Source organism: Lithobates pipiens, unplaced genomic scaffold (assembly GCF_037356315.1).
Source record: "Lithobates pipiens isolate NorthernLeopardFrog02 unplaced genomic scaffold, aLitPip1_a1.2 Scaffold_16, whole genome shotgun sequence".
In the NCBI taxonomy this organism is placed as follows: Eukaryota; Metazoa; Chordata; class Amphibia; order Anura; family Ranidae; genus Lithobates; species Lithobates pipiens.
In genome coordinates this window covers 557,127,129-557,140,571 of record NW_027507748.1, presented here as the reverse complement: position 1 = coordinate 557,140,571, position 13,443 = coordinate 557,127,129, and the positions used below count along the sequence as shown (strand labels likewise).

Sequence of the window (13,443 nt, the reverse complement as noted above, 5' to 3'; positions counted from 1 at the left end):
CTTATCCCCTTCTTCAATGGCAGTAAGTACTGTAGATGACTCTTGATATCCATCTTATTTTAGATTTACCTCTATATGTTTTTACCATTAAATTGCATTCGCGTGAAGGCCTAATCATCAATTTAAAAAAAAAACATCCAAGCAGGAAGTAAAAGCAAGGAAAGTATTCCATGTTTTTACATTCTTCCACCCTCTACTCAAACATACTGAATAAATGCATGTTTTTGGATCGGTGTTAGAAGTGATACCTTCTATTAAAGAATGTGTATTATGCTTTTCTTATGCCTTGCGTTTCATATTTTGCAATGTGGAAAACCCAAAAAGTATGTATGTAACAGTTGTATGCAAATGGGTACAGGGGACTCTGTATAGGCAAGGTGGAACATCAATGGTTCTGGAGTACAGAACAGATACAGCCTTACTTATACAGAGTCATAATAACAGAAAAAGGCTCAACTCACTAAGCTGTAATGAACGTGTTCATTGACAAAAGAACTGTTATTGGTTCTCACTCCTGAAAATAACAGTTTTCAGTGGCAAATATCGATCAATACTGCTTACTGAATTAAGCATACTAAAAAAGGTATTTGAATTTGTGTTAAAATTAAGAACACATAAAATATCTTCCGTTTTAAGAAGGCATACTATTCATTACACTTTAAAAAAACAAAAAACAAAAAAAAAAAAAACAACTATCTCCCTGCACACCATTAACTCTATTTCATCATTTCTGTTACACCCTGCATTCTTCTATGCGGTTGCTCCTTAGCCAATTCCACAAACTTAAGAAATTATCTCCATTTAACTGGGAGTATTACTGGGTCAAAAAAGTCTGTGTGCTGAGACACAACTTTCACAAAAATCAAACCACTGAAATGGTCAAATACATACAAATAATAAGTGTAAATTTGCAGTCTGAAAGTACCATGGCCAAAAGCCAGGCTTAACAGAAAACAGAATATAAATTCCCAGTAGATCTAAGCTGCAATTTAGAAGAAAAGCTCTATTAATATAAACAAGATTCTACAAAAAATAAAGTGTTTAGAAATTTAGCACAAAAACATATTAATAAAAAGACAAATTTCCTAGAACAATGACTGTTCTATGATGAGGTTTCATTCACATAGGAAAAGTTTAGTTACCTCTACATATATTCAGATACTTTGTATCAAACTGCTTAGAGCTATAAGGCTGGGTTCACACTATACTACACAACAGTAGTACGACTTTCATCCTACTTTGCTCTGCGACATCAGTCCTACATCCATCTGACTTTCATGAACAGGATACTACTTTGATCTGTCTTTTCAGACAGTACAACTTGTCTTTTGACCAATCAAAACTAACACAATGGGAGGGGCTACAACAGGGGGCAGGAAATAACACAATGTAAGATGCCAAAGTCGGATGGTTAGGACAAGGATCCGACTTTGATCTTACTTCAATGATAGTCAATGGGCTGAAGTAGGATCAAAGTCAGACCAAAGTAGTACAGGGAACATTTTCAAAGTCGGACCGACTTGTGTTGGACCAGTTAAGACGGCTCCCTTAAGGAAACATTGATTTTCACATCTCATGCGACATGAGCTCCCAATGTCAGAGTATTTGCCATACCAGTGTGAACCTGGCCTAAGTGACCCTGTCACAGCTGTGTTCTTACCCAAAAACTAAAGCTGCTAAGAAGAGGGAATAAAGTTACCTTTTTTTGGTGGTCCACATCTTGAAATGCTGATGCTTCACTGTTCCATGGACGCTGCAAGTATTTCACACTTCTGGGTTTGTCAACACCTGCTGTGCCTCTGTATGCCGTGGTTCCTCTCACCAGTGTGAACATCACTACAGGATATATATGCTGGAAGGAGGAACCACTGTACATGGCAGGGCAAACAGGTAATCGACTCATCTAACTGGTTGAATAATTAGAGCAGTAAAGCAGCAGCCTTTTAAGATGGGGCTACTGGAAATCCAGGCATAGTCCCTCTTTTAAAAGGCATGCTTTTGGATACCCTGTACCGTCAGTGTCACTTTAAAACATTTGCAGCACAATTTAAAATGCTTTTTAAAAGCCCAATTTTTCCCTATGTATAAAATATTACAATAAATACAGAAGGAGCAACATGCGGTTGCTAATAGACACTTAATTAGTGATAAATGCTAAGAATTAGGCATTATCCTAATTTAGCTGAAAAAAAATTAAAATACTTTTTTTAAACAGTACATGGTTAAAACCATTGTTTACATGTTCAGGAAAATTGAGGAATTTTATGACTTTATGGAAACTTTATAAACCATAAAGGGGTAAGGTTTATACAGCTACTGTATAATAGAGCACGTGTAAGATGTAACAGATGTACTTTAAAGCCAATCCCCACAGGAATCTATACCGTACTTACTTTACTCCACTGTACGCCATTCATTCATTTGCAGGAGCCTAGAAAAGCTCTGTATAAGCTCCAAGTTAGACCTAGTCAGAGCTTACACAGAACTGAGGACTGGCTCCATGCCCACATAGAACGACATTGTGGTCTATGCAGTCAATTGCAAATTACCAGTGAAAGAGAAAGGAGGGTGAGACAAATGCTCCGTCATACCCAGCAGTACCCTTCAGAAGTTGACAATAATGTGAACGTGTTTTTTCTGAACAAGTAAAGCACAGATGCACTTTTAATTATGTTGAATTTAGATACTAATGAACAGAAATATTGTAAACTATAGCAGACAGAATAGTTCACTCTGAAATGCACAGTAAAACAGAGGCCTCCTAGAAGCATACTTACGGTGCAGGCTCAGGGAGATGTTAATGGTCCTCTCTTCTACAAAGCCTTTCAGATTAGGGATCTTGGCACAGTTCAGGGAGGTCTGGGAAGGGCTGTCTCCCATATGTATCCAGCATACAGTCTCCTCTGCATAGTTAAAATCCATAGCTGTAGTTTGTTTGGTGCTGGTTGGGTTGATAGTTGGCACAGGGGCTCCATTTAAATATGTGGCAAGGATGTTCTGAGTGCTGGCTATAAGAAGGACTGTAGGTCTGTCAACTGGTTCTAAAAGTAAATAAAAATAAGTGAATTTGAAAATGTAGGAACAGTTCAAGCTAGACTGAATCATCTTTGCAGGGGAAAAAAACACTAAGCATTACTGTATGTGTGTCTGCATAAGACTATCACATTGTTCAAGTAAAATTAAAATGTATTAAAAGAAAGGCATCCCAGTACAGGCCTGAGCCCTAGAAAGGACCCCCCCTGGGAGTTAAATGGAGGTCTGTAATACTCTACTGCATGAGCCACCAGCATAACATGGTAAATGGAAGTGGACACAGATCGAGTTTGTGAAACTAGGGCAGCCCTTTATCAGTCAGGGTTCTGTGGAATCTTAGGGTACTTTCAGAGGTTTCTAGGGGTTCCTTGAGTGGTGAGCAATGGCAAATGTATATCCTACTTCCCCTGACCACAAATGCAAATAGGAACCACAATTTTTACTGTCTGCTTTTTTTTTGCTATTATTTAATTTCAAGATTCTAAAAATGTTGTTGTGCAGAGAATGAGGAAGTAAAACAGGATACTGGAAAGAGTGTCTAATATGCCAATTAGTATTATTTATTCATATATGTATGCAGTCCTACAATTTAGTGATCACTCTAATATATTATGAACTGTAGGTATAATTTTAGTTGGGGTTCCCTGAGACCTGAAAAATATTTCAAAAGTTCTCAAGGTGTAAAAAGGTTGAAAAAGGCTGGGTAATGAAAGGGTGCAAATTCACATATTAGCGGGTATACTACTGAAGTATGTCAGAGTTTTATTGGTTCAAGTGAAATTCCAGCCAAAATGTTTTACTTGCGTCTTTTTTTTAAATCCAAACTGAAAACTACCATATGTTAAAAGGATAAATTGTCAATAATTACCATTCTTAGCTTTGCAGGACTTGTTGTCGGGCTGCAGCAGATAGCCTTCTACACACCTACAAACATACGATCCTTCAGTGTTCTGGCAAGTCTGACTGCAGGTTCCATATAATGTGCATTCATCAAAGTCTACGAAAGAAAAAAGTGTTACATATTTCACATGCTCTTACAGATATACTGTACATATATCAAAAAAAGTGAACAAAATCTGCATATTATTGGTCATACACAAACATTTTGTATTTAGCCACTTATGGACCGGGCCTGTTAAAAAGAACAAACAATCTCCACGTGTGGTGTCTAGGCAGTTGAACAGCACGTGCTGTTCAACTGCCTAGACACCACACGTCGAGATTGTTTGTTCCCCCAACAGCATAATATAAGACCTATGTGCGGGTTTGATGTTGGCCACCTATGGGTCCCTAGCACTTTCTGGCTGTGCATCTCCGTGGGGCGATCTATCAATAATTTTGGCAGATAACATCTTTGAAATACATTCATACATTCATATATATATATACATATACATACATACATACTCGCACACAACTATTTACTCTGGATATGAGATTTATTCTCAGTTGTTTTGTTCATTTACAAATAAATTACTACAGCTATTTGTTCTCCTTAGATATGTCTCTGAAGAAGGGAATGTTTTCCTGAAACATGTCAGGCGTTTTGGAGTTCACATTATAAAACCATATATGAAACCTTTGATGTTGTGCAGACTATATATTTATATGTATGATTCAACGCATTGATATATGTATGGATTTTTATACTGTTCTGTAAAACAATTTTGTGTATCATTTTGTGAATAAATTTGTAATATATTTTTTACTTATATTTTGGTCTGCCTTAAAAGTCCCGCTGTATCGGGGGGTACTGTGATCTCCTAGTTAGGGGATCTTTCTATTTACACTGAGCACATCAGGGAACTAGGAGATGTCCTGGGTTTTTCTTTTTAATGGAGTGGTGCTTGGTCGCCAGTAACAGCAGGAAAGGTAGGTATTCAATTTGTTCTTTTACAGGTATACTGGTTTCTTCATTACATCAGGTTTAAAGCTGAGGAACAAACCATGGATTTCATTGTGTCTTTAGATTTGGTTTTCCATATTCTTCCTGAAGAATCTGCTGACATAATGAAGGTTCTTGCATAATCCTATGTCTAATTTTGTACATTTTCAGTTCCACCTCAGCATTGCCGTTACTATCTGGCCTATTTCCCTGCATATGACTAACTGACGTTCTCTCTTTAAAATAGCGTTTTCACAATTTGCTTTGCATATCGTGACTGATTTTTTTTTCCGTCTCCTTAAAAAAGCAGATCTCAGCACTGTGGTCTTTCTCAACAATTTGTCTGATTATGCAATTAATCCCCTATAGAGAAGATTCACTTTCCTCTTCTTTCGACCGTTGTATAAACACTATGGTGACTAACCTTTGCAAGTCTTGCCATTTTCAGCGAGCTGAAAGGAGGTGTTGCAATAACATACTGGTCCGGTCACAGTACGAGCACATTGATGCTGACACCCCGCTATCGTACAGTTGTGTGCATATTCTAGAATAAAAGAAAAATAAATATGGTTATAAAATGCCAGCAGATATGAAGATGGTTTAAATGTTTCCTTGGCAGCACTAAACACAATATATCGGAAAAGCCTAAAAACAAAATATCAATCAACCTACAATGAAAGTTTGTTACCAAGAGGACTTATTGTAAAAAAAATGTAAATATCGGCATAGTAAGTGATAGAGAATTGACATAGTTCAAATGTCAAAGTAAAATTTGGGCCAGTTTAACCCAAACTGAATCACATGTGGTCCTTTTATGCTTCCCCCTTCTTGGGACACTTTCTCTGTCATTATCACACCCATGGCCAAAAGAGGATAGAAACCTAGAGATGCATGGGCATAACTGGGTCCACACGGGCCAAAACATTTGGTTCGGTAGAAACCGGTCGACTTTCAGCCAATGGCTGCTAGATCTGATCAGTGTGTTCTGACGGGCAGGCAGTCCCTCTGTCAGAACACAAAGGCACAGTATGAGAGATCACTGCACAAACATTATAGTTACAGTTGTTTGAAAAAAGACCCAAGTCTATCTAGTTTAACATACAGAAAAAAAAAAAAAAAAAAAAAACACAAACGCACCAAAAAAAACTCCATATACACAATCCCATATCCACAGTTGATCCAGAGGAAGGAAAAAAAAAAAAGAAAACCCAATAAAGCATCCAATTTGGCCATCAGATATTCCCTGGATCAACTTTACCTATAAATATTAGTATCCAGTTATATTTTGTTCATTTAGGAAATAATCCAGGCCTTTTATAAAACAATCTACTGAGCTGGTAAGGATTAGCTTTTAAAGGGAGTATATTCCACATTTTCACAGCTCTTACTGTGAAGAAACCTTTAGAGTTAAATCTATTTTCCTCCGGACATAAGTTCACTATATGGACTACTTATGTATTTATACACATTGATCATCTCCTCTTCTCGAGAGAATAAATTCAGTTCCTCTAATCTTTCCTCATAGCTGAGCTCCACCATGCCTCTTATCAGTTTGGTTGCCCTTCTCTGCACTTCTCCAATTCCCCAATATTATTTTTGTAAACTGGCACCCAAAACTGAACTGCATATTCCAGATGAGGACTTACTAATGATTTGTACAGGGGCAAAATTATCTCTCTCTCTCTGGAGTCCATACCTCTCTTAATACAAGAAAGGAGTTTTCTCACTTTGGAATCTGCAGCTTGGCATTGAATGCTATTATTAAGCTTATGATCTAACAGAACACCCAGATCCTTCACCATTGATTTCCCCAGTTGTGCCCATCCTAGTATGTATGATGCATGCATATTCTTAGCCCCCCACCCCAAGTTCATAACTTTCAGTTTATCAACATTAATTCTTTGACAAATAGTCTCCCAATTAAAGTGCTTCTAAAGGCAGAAGAAGATTTATCTTAATGCATTCTATGTATTCAAATAAAAAACTTTCTATGTGCAGCAGCTCCCCTAATAACACCTTGATCCAGCGATGTTGCACAAGAGAATCGGCAGTCGGGACTCTCTCTTCTGATTGGCTGCCTTTGTCTCTCATTGCTGACAATCAAAGTCAGTAAACCAATGAGAAGGGTGGGGGTGAGCCATGGCTCTGTGTCTGAATGGACACAGAGCAGTGGCTTGGCTTGGGTGCCCCTATAGCAAGCTGCTTGCTGTGGGGACGGGGGCACTCGGCAGGAAGGAAGAGGCAAGGAGCACTGTTGAGGGACCTAAAAGAGAAGGATCTGGGTTGCTTTGTGCAAAGCCACTACACAGAGCAGCCAAGTATGGCATGTTATTTTTAAACAAAAAAAAAAAAAAAAAAGAAACAAGACTTTACTATCACTTTAAACAGTGCATTGACGTTGGTTTGTAAGTTGGAGATATCCTGTAAGGATGTTATTTAACTGATTAGCTTAGTGTCATCTGAAAACACTGAAATGGTACTTTTAATCCCAGATCCTATATCATTTAACAATATAAATAATATATTAAAAAGTAATGGTGCCAACACTGAATCTTGGGGTACATCACTGATAACCTTAGACCATTCAGAGTAAGAATCACTAACCACTACTCTCTAAATTCAGTCTTTAACCACTTTCAGACCGGACCAATTTGCTGGTCAAAGACCAGACCACTTTTTGCGATTCGGCACTGCGTCGCTTTAACTGACAATTGCGCGGTCGTGCGACGTGGCTCCCAAACAAAATTAACGTCCTTTTTTTCCCACAAATAGAGCTTTCTTTTGGTGGTATTTGATCACCCCTGCGGTTTTTATTTTTTGCGCTATAAACAAAAATAGAGCGATAATTTTGAAAAAAACGCATTATTTTTTACTTTTTGTAATAAATATCCCCCAAAAATATATAAAAAAACATTTTTTTTCCTCAGTTTAGGCCGATACGTATTCTTCTACATATTTTTGGTAAAAAAAATTGCAATAAGCGATTATTGATTGGTTTGCGCAAAAGTTATAGCGTTTACAAAATAGGGATAGGTTTATAGCATTTTTATTAATAATTTTTTATTATTTTTTTTTTTACTAGTAATGGCGGCGATCAGTGATTTTTATTGTGACTGCGACATTGTGGGGGACCCATCGGACATTTTTGACACATTTTTGGGACCATTGTCATTTATACAGTAATCACTGCTATATAAATGCAGTGATTCCTGTGTAAATGACACTGGCAGTGAAAGGGTTAACCAGTGGGTGGCAGTGTAGGGGTTAAGTGTTCCTAGGGGTGTGTTACTAACTGTGGGGGGGTTGGGCTTTCATTTAGTGTACACTGATCTCTGCTCCAATCACATGGAGCAGAGTTCAGCATCACTAGTTGCTAGGCAGAATGGAAAAATGTTGTTTATACAGCATTTCCTCCATTCGGCCGCTCCGTGAGACGATCGCGGGGATGCCCGCGGCGATCGAGTCCGCGGGTCCCGCGACCGGACTCACGGGGGTCCCGACCAGCGCGGGAGCGCGCCGCCGGCGGCGCGCTCCCGATGGCACGGCGGCAACGAATATTGGACGTACATGTACGCCAATATGCCTGCCCGTGCCATTCTGTCGACGTACATCGTCGTGCGCTGGTCGGGAAGTGGTTACGTCAGTTTTCTATCCATTTACAAAATGATCTTTCCAAGCCTGTAGACTTTACCTTACACATGAGCCGTGTGTGGGAAACTGTGTCAAACGCTTTTGGAAAATCCAATTATACCACATCCACAGCCACCCCTCTGTCCAAGGTTTTACTTACCGCCTCATAAAAAGAAATCAGGTTTGTCTGACAACTTCTGTCTTTCATGAATCCATGCTGTCTGTTTCTTAAAATGTTGTTTTTTTCCCAAGAACTCATCTATGTGGTCTTTTTTATTAAACTCTCCAGTATCTTCCTAACTATAGAAGTTAAACTAACAGGTCTATAGTTACTTGGTAAAGAATGGTACTATTCCCGTCATTAACGAGTCCCTAAAAATTAGAAACAATGGCTTTTAAATTACAGAGCTCAAATGGGTTGTGTTAGTATGGCAATCTGTTGTGTTTTTTTCTTTCTTCCTGCTGAGTTGGAGAAAAAAAAAAAAAAAAAAAAAAGTATACTGTGTACCCAGCTCTATGGGATTGCACCAGTAATGGTAATTAGCTAACAAAACAAGCAAGAAGGTTAAAACTGAACTCCAGTCACAAAAAAAAAAAAAAAAAAATCCTCAATAGCCAAAGGGTATAAATTCACTTTGTGTACACTAAAGTTCTGCATTAGGCCCTTTCCCCTTGGTTTTAGGGAAAAATCAAAAACAAGCTTTTTAGCAACATTTTAGCCAACATACAAGGTCATTAAAACAATGGCGGGTTGCGTCGCGTCAAGAATTTTAGGGCATATCTTGTTCCCTAGACTTTCCCACAACCTGATGTTTCCATTGAATTTAAATGCAATATTTCAAAATTGCATGCTGAATCTGTCAAAATCACTATAGTTGTGTGCGTTTTGAAGGGTTTCAGCTTTTGAAAGGGGTTCCGTGCGGGCTTTAGAAAAACCAGGAGTGGTGTTTGGGTAGCATTTATTATTGTTATATAGCAAAATATGAATTATATCTTGAAAGCGGTTTAACTCAATAGTCAAAATATCACGCGTTTGTCATTTTGATGCATCTCTTAGTCCATGCGATAGAGGCCTTAAACTGTTGCTGATGCTATTGGGCATGATGGAGCTGAATAACAGTGTTCAGGCAGTGATGTAGGAAAAAGTGTGTGCTCACCTTCTGCAATAGGCACTCCCCTGATACTTAATGGTTTGCTCGGAATGTTAATATCCACTTATTTAAAGCGGGACTACATTGTATCTGAGCACCACAAACCTAAAATGCTATTTAATGCATTTTTAATTCTCCAAGCAAACTTTCCCATCCATCCAAATCTTGGTGCTATATTTTACTGAAAAATCACTTTGAAAAGCACCCCCTAGCATTCCTGACTGGGGCCATCTTATGTAAGGGCAGATGATTCGCGTAGTGTTTACTTCCTGCTGCTTAACTGGAAAAAAACCCTCCTCCTCTCCTGAGGACTCCTGGGATTCATTGCATCGTTTGCCTAGGCCTAGAAACCAAGAAGTAACTAAAGAAATGTGAAAAAGTTTAACACAAGTAAATGTGATATTGTTTCCTATTTACTACTGTTAGCAGCATGAGAATTAAAATAATCAATGTTGATTGAGAGAGAAGTTCCACTTTAAGAGTCTGCATTTCTTATCTAGTGGAATTTAAAAAAGGCTTTTGCAAATCGAATACTTCTTCCAAAAAATATAAGCAGCTAATGCCAAGTGTCACCAAAAATGCTAGCTTGCACAAAAATAATTTGCCATTTTATGTCCAGTCCTCAGAGTTTATTTATCTTGTCCCTGGCAGGTAACCATTCATAAATGAAGCAGTCACAAGCAGCAAAGGAGGAAGTAGTTTCATCATGTCTAGCTCTTGGTGTACACAGAACATAAATCTCCCTCGGGTTTATATGCCTAGCATTCCGCATGCAGAGAAGTTAATTGGACAGATTAATTATTATGTGCAATGATCCCATAAAGTGTGACTGTTCCGCGGCTAAGTTACTGCCACACACAAAATCATTCCAATATAGCACCTTCTACAATGGACAGTGGAAGTGGTATGGGCCTTGCAAGAGATTTTGGGAAAAACATAAAATCCCTGAACTATATTGTACCGCAGTACACATAATCCTTTGTAAAGTTCAACATCATTGTCCTGGTATGAGTGTTTTGCATGTGAAGATGTAAAATACTGACGTGAACAAGATTACATGCTGGTGTTGGCGTCACACGTTATCTTAGTTCAGGAAGTTTTGAAAACAACAATCTGACCAGAAAGTAACAATTTTTGCAGATTAGTAGAGATAGATGTCAACGTAAAAAGGCTCAAAATGACAAGCTAAACTCCTGCCCACACAGCAGGAAATTTATTACCAGTATACAGGTTTCTTATACTTTACTTCCTCTGGAATACCACAAATGTTACTGTATTTGGTTGTTTATAGGGATCTGACCTTCTCGCACTATAAAATAACCACATCAGCAAATAAAGTCTCTATGCACATGAACCTTTTCCCCACAAGCAGCCTTAAACTAATCTTTCCATTATATAAAATGTTTACTTCCTCTCTGAACGCAAAGTGGACATTGCACCTCAGTGACAGGGTCCGCTTTGCACCCCCCCCCCACCCACTCTCTTCCAAGATCCCTGGAATATAATCACCCCCCTTTAAGTTAATCCCATTTTTTTGCTTTGCAGCCTGAGATGAAGACACACAGTTTTTGTTTAATCCAGATGTATTTACATCCAAGTGAAAGATATAAAACCCAACATGTCAGAATTATTTTTTTTTTAATTAAAAAACAGAATCACTGAGTTGGAAAAAGGATCATCCCCCTTATGTCAGCATTTTGTTGAACCACCTTTTGCTTTCATTACAGCCTTTAGTCTGTTGGGATATGTCTTTACTAACTTCTAGACAATATTTGCCCACTCTTCTTTGCAGAACTCAAGCTCCGTTAAATTTGTTGGTGACCGTTTGAGGACTGCAGTCTTCAAGTCATTCCACAGATTTTAAATGGGGTTTAAGTCTGGGCTCTGACTAAGCCATGCAAGGACACTCATCTTTTTCTCCTTCAACCGCTGTGTGGTAATTTCTGCCGTGTGCTTTGGGTCATTGTCAAGTTGGAGGGTAAACCTTCTTCCCATTGGCAACTGACAGCAGATTTTCCTTAAGAATTTTACGTTATTTTGCCGCATCCATTTTTCCTTTTATCCGGACAAGTGCTCCAGTTCCTGATGTAGAGAAACACCCCCAAAAACAAGATATTATCACCTCCATGCTTTACTGTAGGAATGGTGTTACAATAATACCTCAGACTGCGAGCGTTTCGCAGTACAAGCTATTTTTTTTAAATCCCGTCTCACAAAACGAGCAGGATTCAAGCCAAGGGGGTGTGCAGTACTGTATTTGGCCAGAGGTGCGGGGGTGCCGGTAATACTCTGAGTCGATCGGATGCACTCCATTCCCGAGTGCATCTGAGCGGTCTCCAAGTGCATCAGATCAGTCTCCGATGCCCCCCCACCTCTGGCCCCATGCGGTACTGCATAAAATAGCAGTCACTGTGGAACAAATTATCTGAGCTTCCATTGACTCCAATGGGGTCACTGGAATATGGGGGCCATTGACTCCTATGGGGGCACTCCTATATGAGTGCTTTGGGTTAAAAGCATTCTTCTGGAACAAATTATGCTCGTAATCCAAGGTACCACTGTATTTGGACGGTGAGCTGTATTGAATTTCCGCCAGACATATCATTTGGCGTTGAGGCCAAATAATTAAATTTTAGTCTCATCTGACCAGAACACCTTTTTCCATGTGACCTCAGAATCTTTAAGGTGAAGGAATGTCATCAGCAAACCAAGGATTCCTCGAAAGGGTCCAAAGCTTTATTTTTGTGATCACATAATAAACATACAGCAACATTTCAGAGCCACGCAGGGCCCCTTCATCAGGCAAGCAACAAAGTGCAGTGAATAGCAACATGTATTTAGCAGACAATCCACCAATCAGTGCAAGCAATTTCGGCCAAGCCCTGCCCCCTGGCGTCATGATGAGTTCATAAGTCCTGCCATTTAAACTCAGTTTAAACTTACGACAAAAACTGTCAAATGCACAGCAATAATCATTGAAGAAAGAGCAATCAAATGCTAATTTCTGTAATCAACTAATAAAAGAAGATGGTGGTCACAATAGAAAGTTAAAATAATTAAAACAAAAACAAGCATGTGCTGTGTACCAAGCTGCAGGCCGTGGAGTCTAAGGACATTGTGTACATCAGTCACTTAGCGACATGGAGGGGTGTGGTCCAGCCTCCAATCATAAGCCTGCTAATGTACAGTAAAAGCAATATACTCGGGCAGGCTGCACGCTGTTGCCATAGCAAGGCCAAACACCATGGCAGCCGCCAGCCTAGCTAATGTCAGGACCGCTCTTAAGGGAAGATAGAGCCATCTGGTGTAGGAAGGGAGAAGTGCATGTGGGCTGTGAAGTGTGCCAAGCGAAGCTGCAGGGAGAACAAAGGAAGAGGCATAAAAGAAGAAACTAGAAAGGAGAGGAGAGGTGCCTTGACTGACAAAAGGTTGAGAAACACTGATCTAGGGTGATATGTACCTTACAACGTATTCATTTATAATCCTAGAGCAATGGCTACTGTACCCATAGCAACTATACCTCAGCTACTTTACAAAGTAAAGTGTACATCTGGGCAAAAGAAAATTAACACACTCACACTATAATATATATATATATATATATATATATATACACACACACACACACACACACACACACACACACACACACACACACAGTTGTGCTCATAAGTTTACATACCCTGGCAGAATTTATCATTTCTATTTTCAGAGAATATGAACGATAACACAAACTTTTCTTTC

The 13,443-nt window shown here is 39.0% G+C and overlaps 1 protein-coding gene across 1 annotated transcript in view; it reads right to left on the bottom strand.

Annotated features, from left to right (window-relative positions):
• Positions 1 to 13,443, bottom strand: part of LRP1 (LDL receptor related protein 1) — a 475,004-nt gene that overhangs the window by 303,286 nt on the left and 158,275 nt on the right. The window contains 3 exon segments of the mRNA XM_077483570.1: positions 2,778 to 3,041; positions 3,902 to 4,030; positions 5,343 to 5,462. Coding sequence (XP_077339696.1) covers positions 2,778 to 3,041; positions 3,902 to 4,030; positions 5,343 to 5,462 — 513 coding nt within the window.